Here is a 21,684-nt window from a genome sequence, read left to right on the forward strand (position 1 = left end):
GGGGGAGACTCAGCAGTGTCCACACCCATCCTGCAGTGGGGCGCTTTCCTCGCAGCCCAGCTCCTTGCCCCCCTCCTGGTCTGTCCCGGCTTCCTTCCTTCCTTCCTTCATCCATCCTTCCTTCATCCATTCATTCACTCAGTCATATTCCTTGAGCACTTATTTCATGCACAACACTGTACTAAGCGCTTGGGAGAGTACAATATAACAATAAACAGACACATTCCCTGCCCATAAAGAGCTTAGCGACTAGAGGGGGAGACAGACATTAACATCAATCAATAAATTACAGATATATTAAATAAATTACAGGTATAAATAATCCGGCTGCCCCCCCCCGCACACTTCCCTACCCAGGCTGTTCCGTCCAGGCTGCCCCTCCCTCCTCAGGCTGTTCCATCGAGGCTGCTCCGCCCTCCCGCCCCATCCTACCCAGGCTGTTCAGCCCTGGCTGTTCCGTCCTTCTGCCCCTCCCTGCCCAGGCTGTTCCATCCAGGCCGCACCTCCCTCCACAGGCTGTTCCACCCTACCGCCCCTCCCTGCCCAGGTTGGCCCTCCCCACCCAGGCTGTTCCGTCCAGGCTGCTCCGCCCTGCCCAGGCTGTTCCATCCAGGCTGTTCCACCCTACCGCCCCTCCCTGCCCAGGTTGGTCCTCCCTACCTAGGCTGCTCCGCCCTGCCACCCCCCCTGCCCAGGCTGTTCCGCCCTACCCCTCCCCTTCCTGCCCAGGTTGGCCCTTCCCTACCCAGGCTGTTCCGTCCAGGCTGCTCCGCCCTGCTGCCCCTCTCTACCCAGGCTGTTCCATCCAGGCTGCTCCGCCCTGCCACCCCTCCTAGCCCAGGCTGCCCCTCCCTGCTGCCACCCCACCCTCCCCAGGCTGTTCTACCCTGGCTCTTCCGCCCTACCGCCCCTCCCTGCCCAGGCCGCCCCTCCCTGCCCAGGCCGCCCCTCCCTGCCCAGGCCGCCCCTCCCTGCCCAGGCTGTTCCATCCAGGCTGCTCCGCCCTGCCACCCCACCCTTCCCAGGCTGTTCTGCCCTGGCTGCTCCACCCTGCCGCCCCTCCCTGCCCAGGCCGTTCCATCCAGGCTGCTCCGCCCTGCCGCCCCACCCTTCTCAGGCTGTTCTGCCCTGGCTGTTCCGCCCTACCGCCCCTCCCCGCCCAGGCTGCCCCTCCCTCACGCTCCTCCCTGCCCCAGGCTGTTCCATCCAGTCTGCTCCGCCCTGCCTCCCCTCCCTGCCCAGGCTGTTCTGCCCTGGCTGTTCCTCCCTGCCTCCCCTCCCTCCCCAGGCTGTTCCGTCCAGGCTGCTCCGCCCTGCGCTGGCTGTTCCCCTGTGCCGCCCCTCCTCGTCCAGGCTGCTCCTCCCTCCCTCCCCGGGCCGTTCCGTCCAGGCTGCTCCGCCCTGCCCAGGCCGCCCCTCCCTGTCCCGGCTGTTCCCCGCTGGGGCCCGTTCCCCCCCCCCCCGCTGCTCCTCCTCCCTCCCGGCCGTTCGCTCCTCCCCGGCCTCCTGCTCCTCCCTTCCCCGCTCCGCTCCGCTCTATGGCTCGGCGGAGAGAGGCGGCGGCCGGGGCAGGTGAGGTTGGCGGCGGCGGTGAGGGCGGGGGGCGGGGGCCGAGGCCCGGAATCCCCCTCCCGAACTCCGCCCGTGTCCGGGCCGGGTGGTCGTCGGCCCCCGGAGCCGGGCGAGGCCGGGACGCCGGCGGGACGGGGACGGGGGGGGACCCCCGAGCCTCGGGGCGGAACGTTTGGAGCCGGAACGGAACGTGCGGGGCGAGCGGGGGGACGGAGCCTGAGAGGCGGAGCGCCGCGGGAGCCGGGGGGGAGGGGGCCTGGCCAGGGCTGCGCGAGGCAGGGGGGGAGGCACGTGACCCCTCTCCTCGCGCCCCCTCTCCTCGCGCCCCCTCTCCTCGCGCCCCCTCTCCTCGCGCCCCCTCTCCTCGCGCCCCCTCTCCTCGCGCCCCCTCTCCTCGCGCGGCCGCCATTGCAACCCGCCCCAAACGGACCCAAACCGTCCCCAATCCGGCCCGACCCTCCCCGGAAACGGCCTCCCCTTCCCCCCCCGCCCCGCCACCCCAAGCGCGTAGTGCAGTGCTGTGCACATAGTAAACACTCAATAAATACTGTTGAACGAATGAAGGCATGCAGAAGCGGGGCCCGAGGCCGGCGGGTCCTTCCCCGCAGGAAAAAAAAAAATGGCCTGAGGCGACGGGGGAGAAAACTCCCAGGGCCTTGTGGGGTCCAGAAAACACATCGTCTCCCCCGAGTGCCGACCTTTTACCTCAGGAGTTTTCCCCTGGGGGCGTAATGGGCCCGCCTCACTTGACATTTTCGTGAGGAGGCAGCCGTCGCCGCCTCGGTTGAGGCCCAAGAGACCCGGATGATGGCCAGGCCCGGGTTGGCCAAACCACTGGATTGCCCACTTTCGGGGAATCCCCAAGTTGGGACAGAAGCCCCCAAAGCCAGAGAGCGGCTTGAGATGTCCAGGGATCGACCTGAAGTCCCGAGAGCAAACCCTGTCATGCCTACATAGCAGTTTTTGAAATTACTGAGTGTTTAGTACAGTGCACAGAGTGAGCGCCCAGGAATAATAATAATAATGATGGCACTTGTTAAGCACCTACTATGTGCCAAGTACTATGATGACCAGGCTACCCAACCCACTGGGTTGCCCACTTTCAGATAATCCCGAAGTTGGACTCTTGGGACAGAAACCCCCAAGGCCCAAGAGCGGCCTGAGATGCCCAGGGATTGACCTGAAGCTCCGAGAGCAAACCCTGTCATGCCTACATATCAGTTTTTGAAATTACTGAGTGTTTAGTACAGTGCTCTGCACAGAGTTAGCGCCCAGGAATAATAATAATAATGATTGCACTTGTTAAGCACTTACTATGTGCCAAGTACTATAACCAGGCCCAGGCCACCCAACCCACTGGGTTAACCACTTTCGGGGAATCCCGAAGTTGGACTCTTGGGACAGAAGCCCCCAAGGCCCGAGAGTGGCCTGAGATGCCCAGGGATTGACCTGAAGCTCTGAGAGCAAACCCTGTCATGCCTACCGATCATTTTTTGAAATTACTAAGCGTTTAGTACAGTGCCCTGCGCAGAGTTAGCACCCAGGAATAATAATAAGGATGGCACTCGTTAAGCACTTACTATGTGCCAAGTACTATAACCAGGCCCAGGCCACCCAACCCACTGGGTTGCCCACTTTCGGGGAATCCCGAAGTTGGACTCTTGGGACAGAAGCCCCCAAGGCCCAAGAGCAGCCTCAGATGCCCAGGGATTGACCTGAAGCTCTGAGAGCAAACCCTGTCATGCCTACGTATCATTTTTTGAAATTACTAAGCATTTAGTACAGTGCTCTGGACAGAGTGAGCACCCAAGCCCCGAGAGCAAACCCTGTCATACCTACATATTTTTTGAAATTACTAAGCATTTAGTACAGTGCTCTGCACAGAGTTAGCGCCCAGGAATAATAATACTAATGATGGTACTTGTTAAGCACTTAATACGTGCCAAGTACTATGATGACCAGGCCCAGCTGCCCAACCCACTGGGTTGCCCACTTTTGGGGAATCCTGAAGTTGTACTCTTGGGACAGAAACCCCCAAGGTCCGAGAGTGGCCTGAGATGCCCAGGGATTGACCTGAAGCTCCAAGAGCAAACCCTGTCATGCCTACCTATCATTTTTTGAAATTACTAAGCGTTTAGTACAGTGCTCTGCGCAGAGTGAGCGCCCAAGCCCCGAGAGCAAACCCTGTCATGCCTACATATCATTTTTTGAACTTACTAAGCGCTTAGTTCAGTGCTCTGCACATAGAAAGCACTCAATAAATACAATTGAATGAATGAATATTCTAGGCGCTGGGGTAGATACAAGGTAATCAGGTTGTCCCACGTGGGGCTCATAGTCTTGATCCCATTTTACAGAAGTAACTGAGGCACAGAAAAGTTAAGTGACTTACCCAAAGTCCCACAGCTGATAAGTGGCAGAGCCGGGATTAGAACCCACAACCTTTGACTCCCAAGACCAGGCAATAAATGCCATCGATTGATTTAGCTGCCGTACTTCAATCTTGTCATGCTTCCCTCCACCTTCACGGTTTTCTTCCAAAGTCTAGTGCAATGCTCTGCCCTCAGGGAGTTTACAGTCTAACTGGGGAGAAGGAAGGCACCAGCAAACTCTTCGCAGAGGGTGGGAACAGGAGGAAAAGCAAAGCGACAATTGGTAAAAAGTGAAGGTAGGAAAAGATGATAATGATCAATAACTAAGGTAGACGATAGATACATGCAACCCCCTGGGTAACCTGTTGCACCGATTTAGCTCCCTGAGAGTCAAAAGTTCTTTCTTCCTAAAATCTTCCCTGCAGCTCCCCGATCCTACCTTCTTGACCCCTCCACAACTTTCTCATCTTACCCAGCAGTATCTTGGGGTATCTCCCACCTACTTTCAAAAAAAGGATGGTATTTGTTAAGTGCTTTCTATGTGCAGGCACTGTACTAAGCTCTGGCGGAATACAAGCAAATCAAGTTGGACACAGTCTCTATCCCATGTGGGGCTCACAGTCTCAATCCCCATTTTACAGATGAGGTAACTGAGGCACAGAGAAGTGAAGTGATTTGCCCAAGGTCACCCAGCAGACAAGTGGCAGAGTCAAGATTAGAGCCCAGATCCTTTTGACTCCCAGACCTGAGCTCTGACCTACTCCACATGCACAAATGACCCCTTCCTTTTTTTTTAATGGTACTTCCTAAGCACTTACTAGGTGCCAGTCACTGTACTAAGCACTGGGGTCAATGCAAGCTATTCAGGTTGGACACAGTTCGTGTCCCACCTGGGGCTCACCGTCTTAATCCCCATTTTATAAATGAGGTCTCTGAGGCACAGGGAAGTTAAGTGATTTTCCCAAGGTCACACAACAGACAAGTGGCAGAGTTCAGATTAGCACTCGGGTCCTTCTGGCTCCCGGACCTGTGCTCTATCCCTTAGGCCACACAGCTTCCATTCTCAAAAATTTCATTATTAGTATTATTCCTCCCCTCCAATTCTCTCCTTGTCCCCTTGCCATCTGGCTTTTGCCCCCTCCGCTCTACAGAAACTATTCATTCATTCATTCATTCATTCATTCAGTAGTATTTATTGAGCGCTTACTATGTGCAGAGCACTGTACTAAGCGCTTGGGATGAACAAGTCGGCAACAGATAGAGACGGTCCCTGCCGTTTGACGGGCTTACAGTCTAATCGGGGGAGACGGACAGACGAGAACAATGGCAATGAATAGACTCAAGGGGAAGAACATCTCGTAAAAACAATGGCAACTAAATAGAATCGAGGCGATGTACAATTCATTAACAAAATAAATAGGGTAACGAAAATATATACAGTTGAGCAGACGAGCACAGTGCTGTGGGGATGGGAAGGGAGAGGTGGAGGAGCAGAGGGAAAAGGGGAAAAAGAGGGTTAAGCTGCGGAGAGGTAAAGGGGGGATGGCAGAGGGAGTAGAGGGAGAAGAGGAGCTCAGTCTGGGAACGCCTCTTGGAGGAGGTGAGTTTTAAGTAGGGTTTTGAAGAGGGAAAGAGAATCAGTTTGGCGGAGGTGAGGAGGGAGGGCGTTCCGGGACCGCGGGAGGACGTGACCCGGGGGTCGACGGCGGGATAGGCGAGACCGAGGGACGGTGAGGAGGTGGGTGGCGGAGGAGCGGAGCGTGCGGGGTGGGCGGTAGAAAGAGAGAAGGGAGGAGAGGTAGGAAGGGGCAAGGTGATGGAGAGCCTTGAAGCCTAGAGTGAGGAGTTTTTGTTTGGAGTGGAGGTTGATAGGCAACCACTGGAGTTGTTTAAGAAGGGGAGTGACATGCCCAGATCATTTCTGCAGGAAGATGAGCCGGGCAGCGGAGTGAAGAATAGACTGGAGCGGGGCGAGAGAGGAGGAAGGGAGGTCAGAGAGAAGGCTGACACAGTAGTCTAGCCGGGATATAACGAGAGCCCGTAACAGTAAGGTTACTGTTTCGGAGAGGAACTACCCTCTCCAAGGTCACCAATGACCTCTTTTAATGCCAAATCTAGCAGACTCAACTTCACCCCAATCCTCCCTGTCCTCTCATTTGCTTTCAGTATTGCGAATCACTCCCTTCTCCTGGGAATATCATCTAACCTTAGCTTTCACTCAGTCCTCCTCTGCCTTCCACCCTCTAACTATGGGAGCCTCCCACGGCTGAGTTCTCTTCTCCATTTACACCCACTCAAATCAATCAAGGTATTTATTGAGCGCTTCCTTTGGCAGACCACTGTACTAAGCACTTGGGAGAATACAATACAACAGAGTTTATAATCTAGATGGGGAGGCGGACAGTAAAATAAATATGTACATAAATACTGTGCCTGGCACATAGTAAGTACTTAAATGCCATCATTATTATTATTAAGTCCACAAATCCAAGTGCATAAACATCAAAGGAGAGGGAGTAATGAGGGCTTTGTCAGGGAAGACAGAGGTTGAAGAAATGTGATTTTATTGAGACTTTGAAGGTGAGGAGGGAATGATCTCTTGGATGTGAATCGGGAGGGAGTTCCAGACCAGAGAGGACTTGGGCAAGGGGTTGGCGCCGAAAGAGAAGAGATCGAGGTCCAGTGAGTAAATTGACATTTAAGAAGGAAATCAGGAGGCAAGGTAAGAGGGGACAGGGAGATTGAGGACCTTAAAGCATGTGGTAAATTCATACCACTGGAAGTTCTTGAAGCTAGAAGAGATGTGGACTGGATTTTTTTTTTTTTTTAGGAAAATGATCCAGGCAAGAGGGTGAAGTATGGACTAGAGTGGGGAGAGACAGGAGGCAGGGAGATCAGCAAGGAGGCTGACATAGTAGGGTGGGATGAGAGAAGTGCTTAGATCTTTGAAATTAAAAAATAACTTTTTCCTTACGGTATTTGTAAAGCATTTTCTATGTGCCAGGCACTGTACTGAGCACTGGGGTAGATACAAGCTAATCAGGTTGGGCAGTGTCCATGTCCCACAAGGGGCTCACAGTCTTAATCTCTATTTAACAGATGAAGTCACTGAGGAACAGAGAAGTGAAGTGATTGCCCAAGGTGTCATATCCAACAAGTGGTGGAGCCGAGATTAGAACCCAGACCCTCTGACTCCGAGGCTCTTTCCACTAGGTCACGCTGCTTCTCTCTTTGGTTTTTTCTGATTGTTCCTTAATTGGTGAATTTTGAGTGCCCCTGAAATTTCCTACCAATGAATCAATGCTTTGTGCATAGTGCTTCCTGGATTCTTGTGTGATTGAATGAATATCCTTAACCCTACAGACAGTTAAATGTCGTCAGAAGACCGAGAAGCCCAGGAGGATGAATTGCTGGCCTTGGCGAGTATTTATGATGAAGACGAATTTAAAAAGGCAGAGTCTACCCAAGGTGGAGAAACCAGAATCTGTCTGGAATTGCCCCAGAATTTCAAAATATTTGTGAGTGGTGAGTGAGTCATATTCTCTTAAATTTGAATTTTCTAAGTATGTCCTAATAATAATTATAGTGTTTATTAAGTGCCTATTACATGCCCAGCATTGTACGAAGCGCTGGGGTAGACACAAAATAATCAGGTTGGACATAGTCCCTGACCCAACTGAGGCTCACAGTGTTATTCGCCATTTGCACAGAGAAGTGAAATGATTTGTCCAAGGTCACACTGCAGATAAGTGGCGGAGTCAGAATTAGAACCCAGATCCTTCTGACTCTCAGGCCTGTGTTCTGTCCACTGGGCCATGCTGCAAGTTTTCCGTCAGGCGGAGCCCCGTGCGAACACTGAGGCCGCGTTCTAGTAGATCGGGGCCAACTTTTACCACACACTTAACCAAGGATGACTGTTAGGGTCTTTGCCGCTTAATTGGATATTGAATTCGATCAATCAATAGTATTTGTTGAGCACTTATGTGCAGAGCACTGTACTAAGCGTTTGGGAGAGTACAGTACCACAGAGGTAACAGACACATTCCCTGCCCACAGCAAGCGTACAGTCTAAAGAAGAAGAACAACTCAGCAGAGCCTTAAGAAGTCGTTTTTCAGCACGTTGAACTAAATACTTTTGGCTCAGATGAAAAAGGTTTTGTCCTGAGGTACACAAGAGAGCAAGCAGCCTGGCCTCTGCGTTCCTTCTTCCGCCCTACCTTTCTTGGCTTCTCTGCCTTTTTCTTTCTTTCTCCCAGGATCTTTGAGACGAGGGGCTAGAATAAAAGGTAGGGTAGAGGTCCACAGGGCGACTGCAGGGATGGTCACAGTGGTTACAATCCCCCTAAATTAACTCACGCTTAAACTCTTGAAAGCTCAAAAAAGTCAGTGACTTCAGCTAAGCCCAGAGAGCTGTAGTGTATTTTTCCAAAGGTACAACATGTGATTTCCTCAGTGTTGGAGGAAGGCATTTAACGAGGCGATTCAAGTACAGACTTGGTTGTGGAAATGTGTCGAGGACAGATAACCGTCCGAAAACCGGGGCCCGGGCTAATCTGAATGGGCCACTACGGCTAAGCCCAGACTAATCTTACTGGGCCTGTCATGACAGGGCGGTGTGGAAGAAGGATGAATATTCCCTTTTCTCTGGCATTCACCTCAAAATCCTCTACAATGAAAACAATTTGTGGAACCTAGTCGTTGGGTCAAGGGGTGGAAGAATTCCTCTGTGGCTGGAGAACCTTTTCACCACAGGCAGTTTTTCCAGAGAAGTAGAACTTGGGTAATGGGCTCACTGCCCTGCTGGGGGCCCAGAACACATTATCTCATGCATTCGTGAGAAGCAGCGTGGCCTAGCGGCTAGAGCACGGCTCTGGCAGTCAGAAGGACCTAGGTTCTAATCCTGGTTCTGCCACTTGTCTGCTGTGTGGCCTTGGGCAAGGCACTTAACTACTCTGTGCCTCAGGTACCTCATCTATAAAATATATATATAAAAGGTGGCCCAGGGATTATGTACCTAATTAGTGTCTACCCCAGTGCTTAGTACAGTGCCTGGCACATAGTAGGTGTTTACCAAATACCATAAAAAAAAAAAATCCTCGGTTAGGTTTTTCTTGATGATTTTTTCCACCAATACTTAAGTCTCCCAAATTCAGGACTACACCCAGTGAGTTTTTGATCGGATTTTTTTTGGTCGTTTCAGGGTATTTGTTAAGTGTTTACAGTGTGCCAAGCACTGTACTAAGTGCTGGAGTAGATACAAGCTGCCGCCAAGCTGACTGCTGAGTCGGTTAACCCTTGTTTTTGTTTCAGGCAATTCGACTGAAGGTCCCCAGAATGGTGGCTTTGAATACACCATTTGCTTTCTGCCTCCTCTGGTGCTGAATTTTGAATTTCCACCAGATTATCCTTCAACCTCCCCTCCGGCATTCACACTCAGTGGGAAATGGCTTTCACGTGCTCAGGTGAGGCATAAAGCTTGTTCTCTGCTCCTGTCCCTCCATCCCTCCCTGCTTCCCCTTCCCCCGACCCCTGTCTCCTGGCAGGCTGCCTGGGATGGTGAGACCTTAGTGAGACTACCCAACATGTTCTTGTGGGAATGTAGGACCTGTGGGTTATTCTTTTATTTTATTCTTCAAAGGCATTAATGCTCATGACCCTAAAGGACCAGGAATTCTAGGTTTTTAGGGAAAGGAGGGAATAGACATAACCTGTGAACCTATCCCAGATAGCTTTTGAAATTTTTTTTAAATGAAGTGAATGATTCCTCTCTCTCTGTCTTGATGCTTTTCAGTTCAATCCATATGACAGTAGAAAATGGTGCTTTTTCTGTTGGTACCCTTTCCTTCTTGGTTCTGTTCTTTTCTGCTTCTCTTTCTCTTTTTTTTAATATCTAAGGTCTGGGATAGATACGAGATGATCAGACTGGACATAGTCCCTGTCCCACATAAGGCTCACAGTCTTAATCCCTTTCTCCTTGTCTGAAGCTTTTCAGCTAAATCTATTTTACAGTGGAAAATGGCGCTTTTCCTACTGGTACCCTTTCCCTCTTAGTTGGAATCTTTTCTCCCTCTCTTTTTTTTTTAAGCTAAATTCTGGGGTAAATGCAGGACAATCAGATTGGATGCAGTCCCTGTCCCACACGGGGCTCACAGTCTTAATCCCCATTTTACAGATGAGGTAACTGAAGCTCAGAAAAGTTAAATGACTTTCCCAAGGTCATACAGCAGACAAGAGGCAGAGCTGAGATTAGAATCCAGGTTCTTTGACTCCCAGCCGTATGCTTTTTTATTAGGCCATGCTACTTCTCAGAGGTTTTGTTCAAGACTTCCTTGCTTTCTTCCAAAGGAAACTGCCAGAACTATTCAGTAACAATTGCAGATTAAACGTGTTTCCTAAGTAAGTACAAAAAGTACAATATAGAGAAAGTTTCTAAAGATCTCATCCTATCTTCAAGGTTTAAGGTCTGAGATTTAAGGTTTCCAATCTCTCATTCATCTATTTTTCTATCATTTCGCTATCCCACTGAGCCCACATTTCCTCTTCTCTCACTTTCTTCTGTGTCATCCTTGCAGTTGGATTTGCACCTTTAATTCACCCCTCCCTCAGCCCCATGGCTCTTGTGTACACATCTGTGATTTATTTATATTCATGTCTGTCTCCCCTTTCGACTGCAAGCTCATTGTGGACAGGGAACATCTCTACCAATTCTGTTATATTGTACTGTCCCAAGCACTTAGTACAGTGCTCGGCATGCACTAAGTGCTCAATAAATACGAGTGATCCCCCCCTCCCCACCCCACAAGGAAAATGCCATTGAAAATAATGGAGAACATTCAAGGACTGATTTTGATTCTGTAGTAACTACTGAGCTCCTTTTGAAGACTGATGAACTCTGGTATGTTAAAAGATAAGCTGCTAGAACTCCTGATGATTTCAAAGAATAAGCTTGTCTTGTTTTTCCTTTTGGTTCGAGATTCTACCACCAGCCCCAGCCTTACAAGAGTCCTTGAGACATTAAAGCAGCTTTACTTTCTATTTTATCTAGGTACTGGGTATTTTTTATTTTATCCTGAGGCAGAGTCCTACTGCCAAATCAATGGTATTTATTGAGTGCTTACTGTGTGCTAAGCACTTGGGAGTGTACAATACAGCAGAGTTGCCGACAAGGAGCTTGGAGGTCTAGCTGGGGAGATGGATATTAGCAGCGTGGCTTAGTGGAAAGATCCTGGGCTTGGGAGTCAGAGGACGTGGGTTCTTATCCTTCCTCCGCCACTTGTCGCTGTGTGACCTTGGGCGAGTCACTTAACTTCTCTCTGTCTCAGTTATCTTATCTGTAAAAAGGGGATTAAAAGTGTGAGCCCCATGTAGGATAACCTGATTACCTTGTATCTACCCCAGCGCTTAGAACTGTGCTTGGCACATAGTAAGTGCTTAACAAATACCATCATTATTATCATTTTTATTATTAAGTGTCAAGGGGCTGAGGATAAGGTGACTATCAAGTGCTAAAAGGGTACGGATCCAAGTGCTAAGCTTGTACCTACCCCAGGGCTCTACACAGAGTAAGTGCTTAACAAATTCCATTATTATTGAATATCATTAAACAAAAAAAGTGGCAGAGCTCGAATTAGACCCCAGGTCCCGTGACGCCCGGGCTCCTTCCCCTGGGCATGCCCCTCCTGATTCAGATCGCTTCCTTCCGTCCTAGCTGACGGCCCTGTGCAAGCACTTGGACAACCTGTGGGAAGAGAACCGCGGCTGCGTGGTGATGTTCGCCTGGATGCAGTTCCTGAAGGAGGAGACCCTCGCCTACCTGAACATCGCCTCCCCCTTCGAGCTCAAGCTGAGCCCCCAGGCCACCGGGCCCGGCCTGGCCCCCTCCCAGGCCCCCGCCCAGGGCGAGGCAGAGCCCGCCGCCCCCGACGACCGGGCCGTACAGGACGTGGAGTCTCTGTCCAGCCTGATCCGGGAGATCCTGGACTTCGACCAGGCTCAGCAGAAGAAGTGCTTCAACAGCAAGATGTACCTGTGCCACATCTGCTTCTGCGAGAAGCTGGGCCGCGAGAGCATGTACTTCTCCGAGTGCCGGCACGTGTACTGCCGAGCCTGCCTCAAGGACTACTTTGAAATACAGATCAGGGACGGCCAAGTCCACTGCCTCAATTGCCCAGAGCCAAAGTGCTCCTCGGTCGCCACTCCCGGCCAGGTGATCCGTGGCTCCCCCCCGGGTGGGTGGTGGGCCCGCGTCCGTCCAGACGCCTCCGTTTGGGGTGGGTTCCCGGGCTGGGCCCGTGCCACGGCCCGAGAGCGTGTGTTTAGTCCGTCCCGCGGAGGCCGGGGGTGGGGGTGCTGCTGTTCCTCCTCTGGGCCAAAGGGAACCCGATCCTCGCCCGGCGGAGCCTTGACAGCTAGTTGTTTCTTCCCGACACTGCTGGGTAGTGAGCAAAGTGTTCATCCAAGGGGCTTGATGGGAAAGACCCTCGGGCCCCTCCCTCCTCCTCTTCATGCCTCTTTAGCTCCCAGCTGCTTAGCAGGAGGCCGCAACCTGGGTCCCTGATCCTGACACATCCTCTCCTCTCCTCCCATCGACCGTTGACGTGGCGATTCTGATGTACACCCTTCGGCGTGAAGCTTGGCTCAGTAGGGATGAGCGTGGTGTCCACGTCACCCCAACCCCAGAGGTGGAAAGAAGCGGGTTCCTGCCTTAACTTACTCTCCCTATTCTGGGGTCGGGATGTAGGCAGAACCAAAGAAGCTCTCGGCTGCCCTTGTTTGTAGAGAACGTGACAGCGAAGCAAGAAAGAGAGAGAGCAGGAGATGGAAGGAGGGAAAGAAGGGACGGGGAGGAGGGAGAAGGGGAGGGATCCTGTCCTAGCGAGTTTTGGGATCCGAGGGGCCTCCCTGTTCATTCAGTCATATTTATTGAGCGCTTACTGTGTGCAGAGCACTATAGTAACCACTTGGGGATGTACAGTGCTAACAATAAAAGTGACATCCCCTGCCCACGACGAGCTCAAAGTCTAGAATGGGGGAGGCAGACAGTAAAAATAAAGAAAATGACAGATATATGCATAAGTGCTTTGGGGCTGGGGGCAGGGGGAAGAGCAAAGGGAACAAGTCAGGACGATGCAGAAGGGAGTGGAAGATGAGCAAAAGTTCACAGGGCCTCCCAAGGATGCTATTGTTAAAGATGATTGCTGTTGAGACCTGGGCCCGGTCTAGAAGCCATCCGACAAATGTCCCCCCTCTGTGTGTCCGAAGGTGAAGGAGCTGGTGGCCGAAGAGCTGTTCGCCCGCTACGACCGCCTCCTCCTGCAGTCCAGCCTGGATCTCATGGCGGACGTGGTATACTGCCCGCGGCCGGACTGCCAGACGCCCGTGATGCAGGAGCCCGGCTGCACCATGGGCATCTGCTCCAGCTGCAACTACGCCTTCTGTACGCTCTGCAAGATGACCTACCACGGCGTCTCTCCATGCAAAGTCACCGCAGGTAAGGGGCTCCCGGCGCCACGGGAACTTGGGAAAGGAGGGAGACTTGGAAGGCAGCCTGGCTTAGTGGATAGAATGTGGGGCTGGGAGTCAAAAGGACCTGACATCTAATCCTCACTCTTTACTTGTCTGCTATGTGACCCTGGGCAAGTAGAGCTTGGAACTAGGCCTCTTCCTGAGCCCCCACCAGAAAGTCCCATTTCCCTCTTCCCTGGAGTTGGTAAAGAGCCAGTGTTCCCCCCACCGGTCCCTTTTCTCTCACCCTCCTGCTGCTCCCACCCTTGGGCACTCAGGAAGCGGTGTGGCCTAGTGGATAGAGTACAGGCCCAGGAGTCAGAAGAACCTGGGTTCTAATCCTGACTCCCTCGTTTGTCTGCTGTGTGACCTTGGGCAAGTCACTGCACGGCTCTGTACCTTGGTTACCTCATCTGTAAAATGGGGAAGAAGACTGTGAGCCCCGTTTGGGACATGGACTGGGCCCAACTTGATTATCTTGTATCTACCCGAGCGCTTAGTTCAATGCCTGGCACACAGTAAGCGCTTAACAAATACCATTTTGAAAAAAGACCCAAAAAACACAACTTCACTCTTCTGTGCCTTATCTGTAAATGGGAATGAAGACAGAGCCGCTTGTGGGACAAACAAAAAAAACACAATTTCACTTTTCTTGTCTTAGTTACCTCATCTGTGAAATGAGGCTGAAGACTGTGAGCCTCATGTGGGACATGGACTGTGCCCAAACTTGATTAGCTTGAATCTACCCCAGCACTTAGTACAGTGCCTGGCACATAATAAGTGCTTAACAAATACCGTAAAAAAAATAGTTGGAGCTATGGGAGCGGATGAGAGGGAAGGAATGTAGAAGGAGAAGCGGATCCAAGCTGCGGGATTGAGCCCCAGGGACGTTGTCCCTGATGGTGGGGGAGAAGAACGAGGCTTGCCCTTTTCCCCAGAATCCTTCCTCACTGCCTGAACTGAACTCATAAACCAAGACCCTGTGCTTTACGTAGGGTATGTTGTGGAATAAAAGCCGTATCTGAGTCTCAACCAAAAGTATTCATCTAAATCGTGATCAGCTTCTGAAAGGGTGTGCACATCTGTAATGTATTTATCATTTAATCAATAGAATAGTGCTTGGCACACAGTAAGCACTTAATAAGTACCATTACTATTTATTGAGCGCTTATTGCAGGCAGAACATTGTACTAAGCACTTGGGAGAGTACAATATAACAGAGTCGGTAGACCTATTTTATGGTCATTCATTCATTCAATTATATTTTTTGAGCACTTGCTGTGTGCAAAGCACTGTACTAAGCCCAAACTCCTCTCTGCTGCCTGGATCATTTTCCTTCAAAAGCGTTCTGACCATTTATCAATAAATGCCATTGATTAATTGTAGGACAAATTAGAAAGAAAGCCCCAACCCTACAGATTTGGTCTCAATCCTTGTATTTTCTTTCTTTCTCTAGAGAAGTTAATTGACTTACGAAACGAATACCTTGAAGCAGATGAGGCCAATAAAAGGTTTCTGGAGCAGCGGTATGGCAAAAGGGTGATCCAGAAAGCCCTGGAAGAGATGGAGAGTAAAGAGTGGCTGGAAAAGAACTCTAAGAGCTGTCCCTGCTGTGGCACCCACATAGAGGTGGGTTCACCGGCAAAACACAAACACACACGTGCGCACTTACGGATGAGTTTGTCAGCGTTCCTCAGATCTGGCTCTGGTCTCATCGTATTTATGAAGCCCAGCAGCAAAGGATCAAATTCAGAGCCAAAGCTGGAGTCCGACACCTCCCTTCCGAATCCGCACTCCCCTTGTCTGACAATCCCGAGTCCCCTGTTTTCGCGGTACCCATGAGCACCCTGACATTTTTGTCCAAAAAAACACAAGCCCGAGAGCCAGAGGATTCTGGGTTCTAATTCCAGCTCCCCCACTTGACTGCGTGTGTGGCCTCGGGTGAGTCACCTCACTTCTCTGGACCTCAGTGACCTCATCTATATAATGGGGATGAAGACTGTGAGCCCCATGTGGGACAAGGACCGTGTCCAACCTGATTAAGCTTGTAACTACCCCAGCACCTAATACAGTGCCTGGCACCTAGGAAGTGCTTAACAAATACCATTTAAAAAACAAAAACCCTTTTAACCCTGTTACCCATCCCAGGTCAGTTAAAGTTGACAGTCTGGTAATAGCCCCTATGTCAGTCAAAGTTAACAGTCCAGCACTGCTGTTTCCCACGATCAGAGCATAAACTGTATCCTTGGATCAGTTTTCCTCCAATCAGCCAGCTTTGAAGCCTGCAGTTGGGAAAGGTTACTGAGGCCTCTGCCCACCTGCTGCAGCAGCAGTCTGTAGGTCAGATAGCAGGGGACAGACTTCCATAGTAATAGTAATAATAACTGTGGTATTTGCTCAGCACTTACTGCATGCCAGACATACTAAGCCCTGGGGTGGATACAAGTACATCAAGTTGGAGACTGTCCCTGTCCCACGTAGGACTCCCAGTTTCAATCCCCATTTGACAGACGAGGGAAGCGAGGCACAGAGAAGTGAAGTTCGTAGGCCTCAGCTGTGTCTCCCTTATTGCGCTGTGAGAGGAGGTATTAAGACTTGTCCCCGGGTCGTCTTGACTCTTTACGAGCGTGTTTTCCTTCCTCGATTAAAGATGTTTCTCCTCCCCTCCACCCCAGAAATTAGATGGATGTAACAAGATGACGTGTACCGGCTGTATGCGGTATTTCTGTTGGATCTGCATGGGTTCTTTGTCTAGAGCAAATCCCTATCGACATTTCAACGACCCATCTTCCCCGTGTTTTAACCGGTACGTACTCGGTCCCCAGTTGTCCCCTTATTCCGTCCGTTACTGAGGCATTTAATCTGTCTTCCCCTAGCTAGATGGTGTGCTCTGGTTGGGGCAGGGACTGTGTGCCACCTGATTATCTTGCCTTTCCTCTAGTGTTAGCAGAGGAGTGGGCCCATAATATGCACTTAGTAAGTACTTTAAGGCAATCGGATGGGTTGGAACAAAAGGAATGGAAAACTAGGAGGTGGTGGTGGTGATTTATGGACACTCACAATTCTGTGGCTTCAGGCTGTTCTGTAGACTTTGTCTCCCACCAGCAACCTTGTGGTGAATCGGAGCTCATTGTTTGCCTTTATATGGCAACTGATTCGTCTGCTGAACTAATATTTTTCAAGATTATGAAATGATTTAGAAATGGTGCTCAAAGCCTTACTGAAAATTACAGTCTCGAAGCGATTTCTCTGAAAACAAATTCACGTAGTGGGTTGCTGTGGCTATGGGTGTGCCCCGCGCTCTGAGCCTTAAGGAGCCTGACTGCCTCTCCAGCCACAGCCCCCTACTGATTTTGTTTTCATTCTTTGTATTTGTGTTGTAATGTTTCATCATTTCTAATGTGTCTCTCTCCAGTCCCTTAGTCCCAGCTATACTGATTGCGAACCTCCCCGAGGAATAGAGATCTTGTCTGATTCCTCCCTGTGTAGTCTCTCCCAGCACTTCATAAGTTCTTTTACTACTGCTAGTAATCAATCAGTGGAATTTATTGAGTGCTCACTGTATGCAGAGCACAATGTAACAGAGTTAGTAGACGTGTTCCCTGCACACAACCAGCTTTAGTCTAGAGGGCGAGAGAGACATCAATATAAATCCAGAAATTATGGCTTCGTATATAGATGCTGTAGGGCTGAGGGAGGGATGAATAAAAGGTGCAAATCCAAGTGCTACTTCAGGCTGAAAAATACAATAGAAAATACTTTAAATTTTGATGAATTGCCTATTTTTATAGGACGACCCCTTGAATCCATTATGGGACAATCTTACTTTTGTGGAGCAAGAGGAATTTCTCCAATGCTGCAGGTTTAGTTGACTCTCCGAAGTCCAGGGCCTAGCGAGGGTGGATAAGTGAGGTGAAATGGCCAGAGACCCACTACCTGATCAGTAAGCGGCTCCACTGGCTCTCTTCAGTCCTTCAAGGAAGGACCTTTATCTCTCAGGCCCTGAGGATCCCATTTCTTACCTTGCCGTTTTATTGCCTTCATTAGTTCCCCAATGAAGGGCCAGAGGAAGGTTGAAGATCCTTGCCAGAGCCCCTTACCTCTACCCCCAAGAGGAGGTTTCTTCCTCAGCGAAATCGGGCTCAGTGTGCAACGCCTGCAGTTGTCCTGGCATCCTGAGCGATGGGGCGGGGGGCCACGGAGGTGAGGCATCTTCAGGCTCCAAGTGCGGTGGAAGCTTGGGCGATAGAGCAGCGGTGCTCCCCCCTGGCACCAGGAGGAGCTTCCAGGGGTGCCCTGAGCCCTCCACCCCATCTCTCATTTCACTACGTAGGCCTGGGGCTCACTGTCACACCGGACAACCCTCTCCCGCGATCGCCCGGTGGAACCAGAACTGACAAAAGCCCACACTCGGGTACCCAGCCCTTAGTACAGTGCCTGGGCACATAATGAGCGCTTAGCGAATACCATAATTATCACCGTTACCCATAGACGCGGGGAAGGTTGCCATGGAGGACCCATTGGTTGGTTCATTCAGTCGGCTTTGTCGAGCGCTTAATAAATACGATTGAAAAAATGAACAGATGGGACTGCTCGTCGGGGCCCGGGAGGGTCCCCAGAGCGGAAGGGGGCCCGCGATCCAGCTCCCCCTCTTTCCGGGGTGCAAACACAGCGTTTGTCTTATGATCTTCCAGGTTGTTTCAAGCCGTGGACGTGGATGTTGACATCTGGGAGGACGAGATCGAAGATTAGATCACTTCTGTACCGCCCGGGGGATGAGAGATGAGACTGGCGTGGATCTCACTGATCAGCAGGTCAAGTGCTCTAGCACCGAATCCATGACCCTGCAAGAGGGTTAGCCGAAAGATCCCCTTCCCGTCTGAGAGAAGCTGGAAGAACTTGGTTTCGATTGCCATTCTCTGATGGTTAAGGCATGTATCTATTTTTCCACTGTTACAGAAAGTGAACAAAACCTCAAGCCAAAGGTTTAGAAAACAAAAGCGAGTCAAAGGAAAGTTAGCTACCAGAGTGACCGAGTCTAACCGGGTGAGGGTTGCTTTCCGCGGTTTTTTTTTCCTGTCCAATAATGCTTGAATTTCTAGAGCACTTTTGTTTTCCAAAGTGTTTTCTTAGCGTCAGCCTCATTTTGGGTCCTCGGTCTCTGTACAGGTAGGAGGTGCAGGAATTGTGACCCGTTATTCCTAGATAAGGAAACTGGGGCGCAGCGGGGCTTGAGTTACTTGGCCAAGGGCACGGAGCAGAGCCGGGAGGTAGTTCTGATCGCCTGACTCCCAAGATACACACCCATCCCCCCAGATCCCGTAGCCTTGGAAAAATCCATCTCTGACCCTGCTTGAGGAAAAAGCCAACTCTGTGCTGGGCCTGTTTTTGCAGGAATGGGGCCGTGCAGACAAGGGAAGCGTTTTCGGTGCCACCAACTGCCCGCCTCTGTTCCAGGAACCCAGAGTGGGGCAGGCCCAACTGACCGACGGGTTGAATCTCGGGGCTGCTCCAGCTCGGGGTCCTCCACACCCTGCCTCCCACACTTGGTGTCGGGGAAGGGGCACCTCAAGGCAGTTCCAAGAGTCCAAGCAGACTGGAATGGGGGGTGGATATCTTCCAGCCCCCCGGACTGCGGCTGTCCAGAGAGACCCCCTTCACTTCAGGTCCATAACGAAGCACACCCCTGACCCAAACTCCCACCAGGTCAAAAAACAACAGCCCTATCCACACGACCTCAAACGGTTCTCGGCCAGTGTAAATCCCCCTTTGGTTTGGTCCAAAACCATACCCTGCTTCTCATCGCAGCTTGAAGTGGCGACGGAGGATCTGAGTGGTTTTTGCCTCATCCCGGCTCAGCCACCTTTGTCCGATTAGGTGCTTAAATGCGTTTTCTCTCTCTCTCTAACCCACGGGCCCTTCTCCTGCCTTTGAGGCTCCGCTCTAAATGCCAAATTGCAGAAAAAAGTCCCAGGAGCGCTTCTCTTGGAGCCCCTCGAGGGCCACCGCCCGGGTCACGGGAAGTCCTGCTTCCCCCCAACCACTCACTTGGTCTTGGGGCGTCGGGGCCTACCGAACCAGAGATTGAACGGAAGGGAGGTTGGTACCCCCTGGGCTTCAGGCCTATGGGAAGCTAAGAGGATCCTCCAGTTATTTACAAGCATCGCATCTTCCTGTTCTGCTAGCATGGGGTCTAAGCCAGAAGTCGGCAGGGGTCAGTGGCTGCCACGCAGGAGTAAATGAAGTCATTCTTTTTTTAATTAGGGCAGATCCGGTTCTGACGTGAACTTACCGTTTTTAATTAGTTACAAAATCGCGTTCTGGCTTCCTGCTCCGTTTCTCCCGTCGGGTTCCGAAAACTTGCTTCGCCATCAGGTAGTTCTGTTTGCAGATTTTAAAGTTTCTGCCCTTGGAATAGAGGGTTTTGCATCTGAGCCATTTCAGCTGGGTCTCAATAGTTGCAGTCCTCTTCTCTGGCCCCCTCCATACCTTCTCCCCCAGGAAAGGAAGATACGCCCTCCTTAACACCGAAGGCGTGGGGAAAGACGCCTAGTCGAAACTCACCTGGGTTTCAACGATTCAGCTGAACCATTTTAGATCCCCAACGGGCATTCTTAGAAGTCAGCGAGTCAAGGCAGCAGGATTCTGGTGAGCTGTGCCACCTTGGGAAAGGGAGGTCACCATGGAGTCTTTCTTCTTGAAGTGGCTTGTTCAAACGCATCCAAGTCCATAAAAAGGAAGGACCGTCTGAGGGCCGCATTGGCTCGGCTGCCAGTTAAATTCAAAGGAATATCCTCTTTCCCCGGCCTCTACTGCCCCTGCAGCAGGCCTGCCGGACGAAGGTAAAGATGGAAGCGTTTGAAGCCACACTTACCTTCTTCCCCCCGCTCCTAAACATGAAGGACCTGTTTAACAAAACCTGAGCCCCATCTATCGGGTGAGGTTGCTTTTTTCTCCGCTGCAGCAAAATCATTCATTCTTAAGGACTATGAGCACTTTCCACAAGCACTGAATTCACTTTAGAAAGCCAATTACGGGACTTCTAGGGCTGACCTCTATTAGTGAAGGGAGTTCTGGTCCACCATCACTCTCTTCAGACTTTGGCAGCCCTAGGTTACAGAGCTGGGATTAGAACTTGGGTCTGCCACCTCCCAGGCCTGTGGTGTTTCCACTAGGCCACGGTGCCATAGTTTGCCAGCGAGCAGCCCGAGGCGAGAATGTGGTTTGGACTCAAGGCAAGAGCGTCTACCTTTACTGTCTCACCTCATCGGAGATTTACCGTTACTCAACAAGAATTGTTCGTCAGTTCGTCGTGAATTTCATCCCCGGGTCGGTGCGTTGGGAGAGCGTATTGATTCTGCAAAGACATAGGGTTTCTCCTAATGTAGCCGGAGACGGTGAAGGTACGGGTAAAGGGGAGCGGGCATGGACTGCTGGATGGTAAACTCTTAAAGGACAGGGAACGTTTTGAATTCTCCTAAATGTGCTTTGCCCTCCACAAGTTCCAGTGATTGTAGAGTGTAAATAAACTCTTCAAGGGCAGGGACCATGTCTTTCACTTCCACAGTTTGCTCCCAGCACCTAGAATAATGCTCTGTACAGAGTGCATGCTCAGTAAATACCGATAACGATGAGGGCGTTCTGGCCGGCTTTGAAGATACCGTGTATTAGAAAACGAAGGGTGGAGGTGGAGTGTGAACAATTGTAAAGGATTAAAGAGTGTTTCAGGTTAAAAAAAAAAGATGACATTTGACTGTGTGTGTGTGTGTTGGGATTTTGGATCGAGTCATTCAGTACTCTAGGGAAAGGTGGGTCTTTAGTTTCAAAATAGCCCAGCTCCTCAGAGTGTTCCTGAAACAAGCATTTTTGGTCTGGCCCAATTAGTCCCCAACTGGCATGTAACGGCAGCCCACTCCCAAAGGACACGGCCATGCTGTTAAGTGTCGCATGTGATCCCAGTACCCAGAGTGAAACCACCACTCTGCAGCAGTGAGGGATTTGCTTTACAGATAATGAGAGTGAGGTGCAGTAACTTTTAGTAATACATCACTGTAAATGAGGAAAACAGATTATTAATTGTAGTGAACTCTGGAGCACAGGTTTCTTCCCCCACCTCCCCCCGAGAGATCTGACTGTTGGGTCAAAGCCTTTAGCAAACTTGGAATTGTAATAAAAACTGGAAAGACTTTCCAGTTTTTCCTGGCGCTCTCATTCTTAACGACGACAACCCCCACGG

General features: G+C 50.9%; 1 protein-coding gene across 2 annotated transcripts; it reads left to right on the plus strand.

The window, feature by feature from the left end:
* Positions 1–1,506: 1,506 nt before the first annotated feature.
* On the plus strand, positions 1,507–21,191 carry RNF14 (ring finger protein 14). 2 transcript variants are annotated; one of them, XM_001514872.4, is made up of 8 exons: positions 1,507–1,572; positions 7,308–7,469; positions 9,255–9,406; positions 11,653–12,150; positions 13,206–13,434; positions 14,905–15,077; positions 16,124–16,254; positions 18,143–21,191. In XM_001514872.4, the coding sequence occupies exons 2-8, from the start codon at positions 7,316–7,318 to the stop codon at positions 18,198–18,200; spliced, it is 1,395 nt and encodes a 464-aa protein (XP_001514922.1). In that variant the 5' UTR covers positions 1,507–1,572; positions 7,308–7,315; the 3' UTR covers positions 18,201–21,191. The 2 variants fall into 2 exon arrangements, with proteins under 2 accessions (XP_001514922.1, XP_028906819.1); XM_029050986.2 differs by lacking the exon at positions 1,507–1,572 and adding an exon at positions 4,011–4,240.
* The last annotated feature ends 493 nt before the right edge of the window (positions 21,192–21,684 follow it).

Source organism: Ornithorhynchus anatinus, chromosome X1, assembly GCF_004115215.2.
Source record: "Ornithorhynchus anatinus isolate Pmale09 chromosome X1, mOrnAna1.pri.v4, whole genome shotgun sequence".
Classification (NCBI taxonomy): Eukaryota; Metazoa; Chordata; class Mammalia; order Monotremata; family Ornithorhynchidae; genus Ornithorhynchus; species Ornithorhynchus anatinus.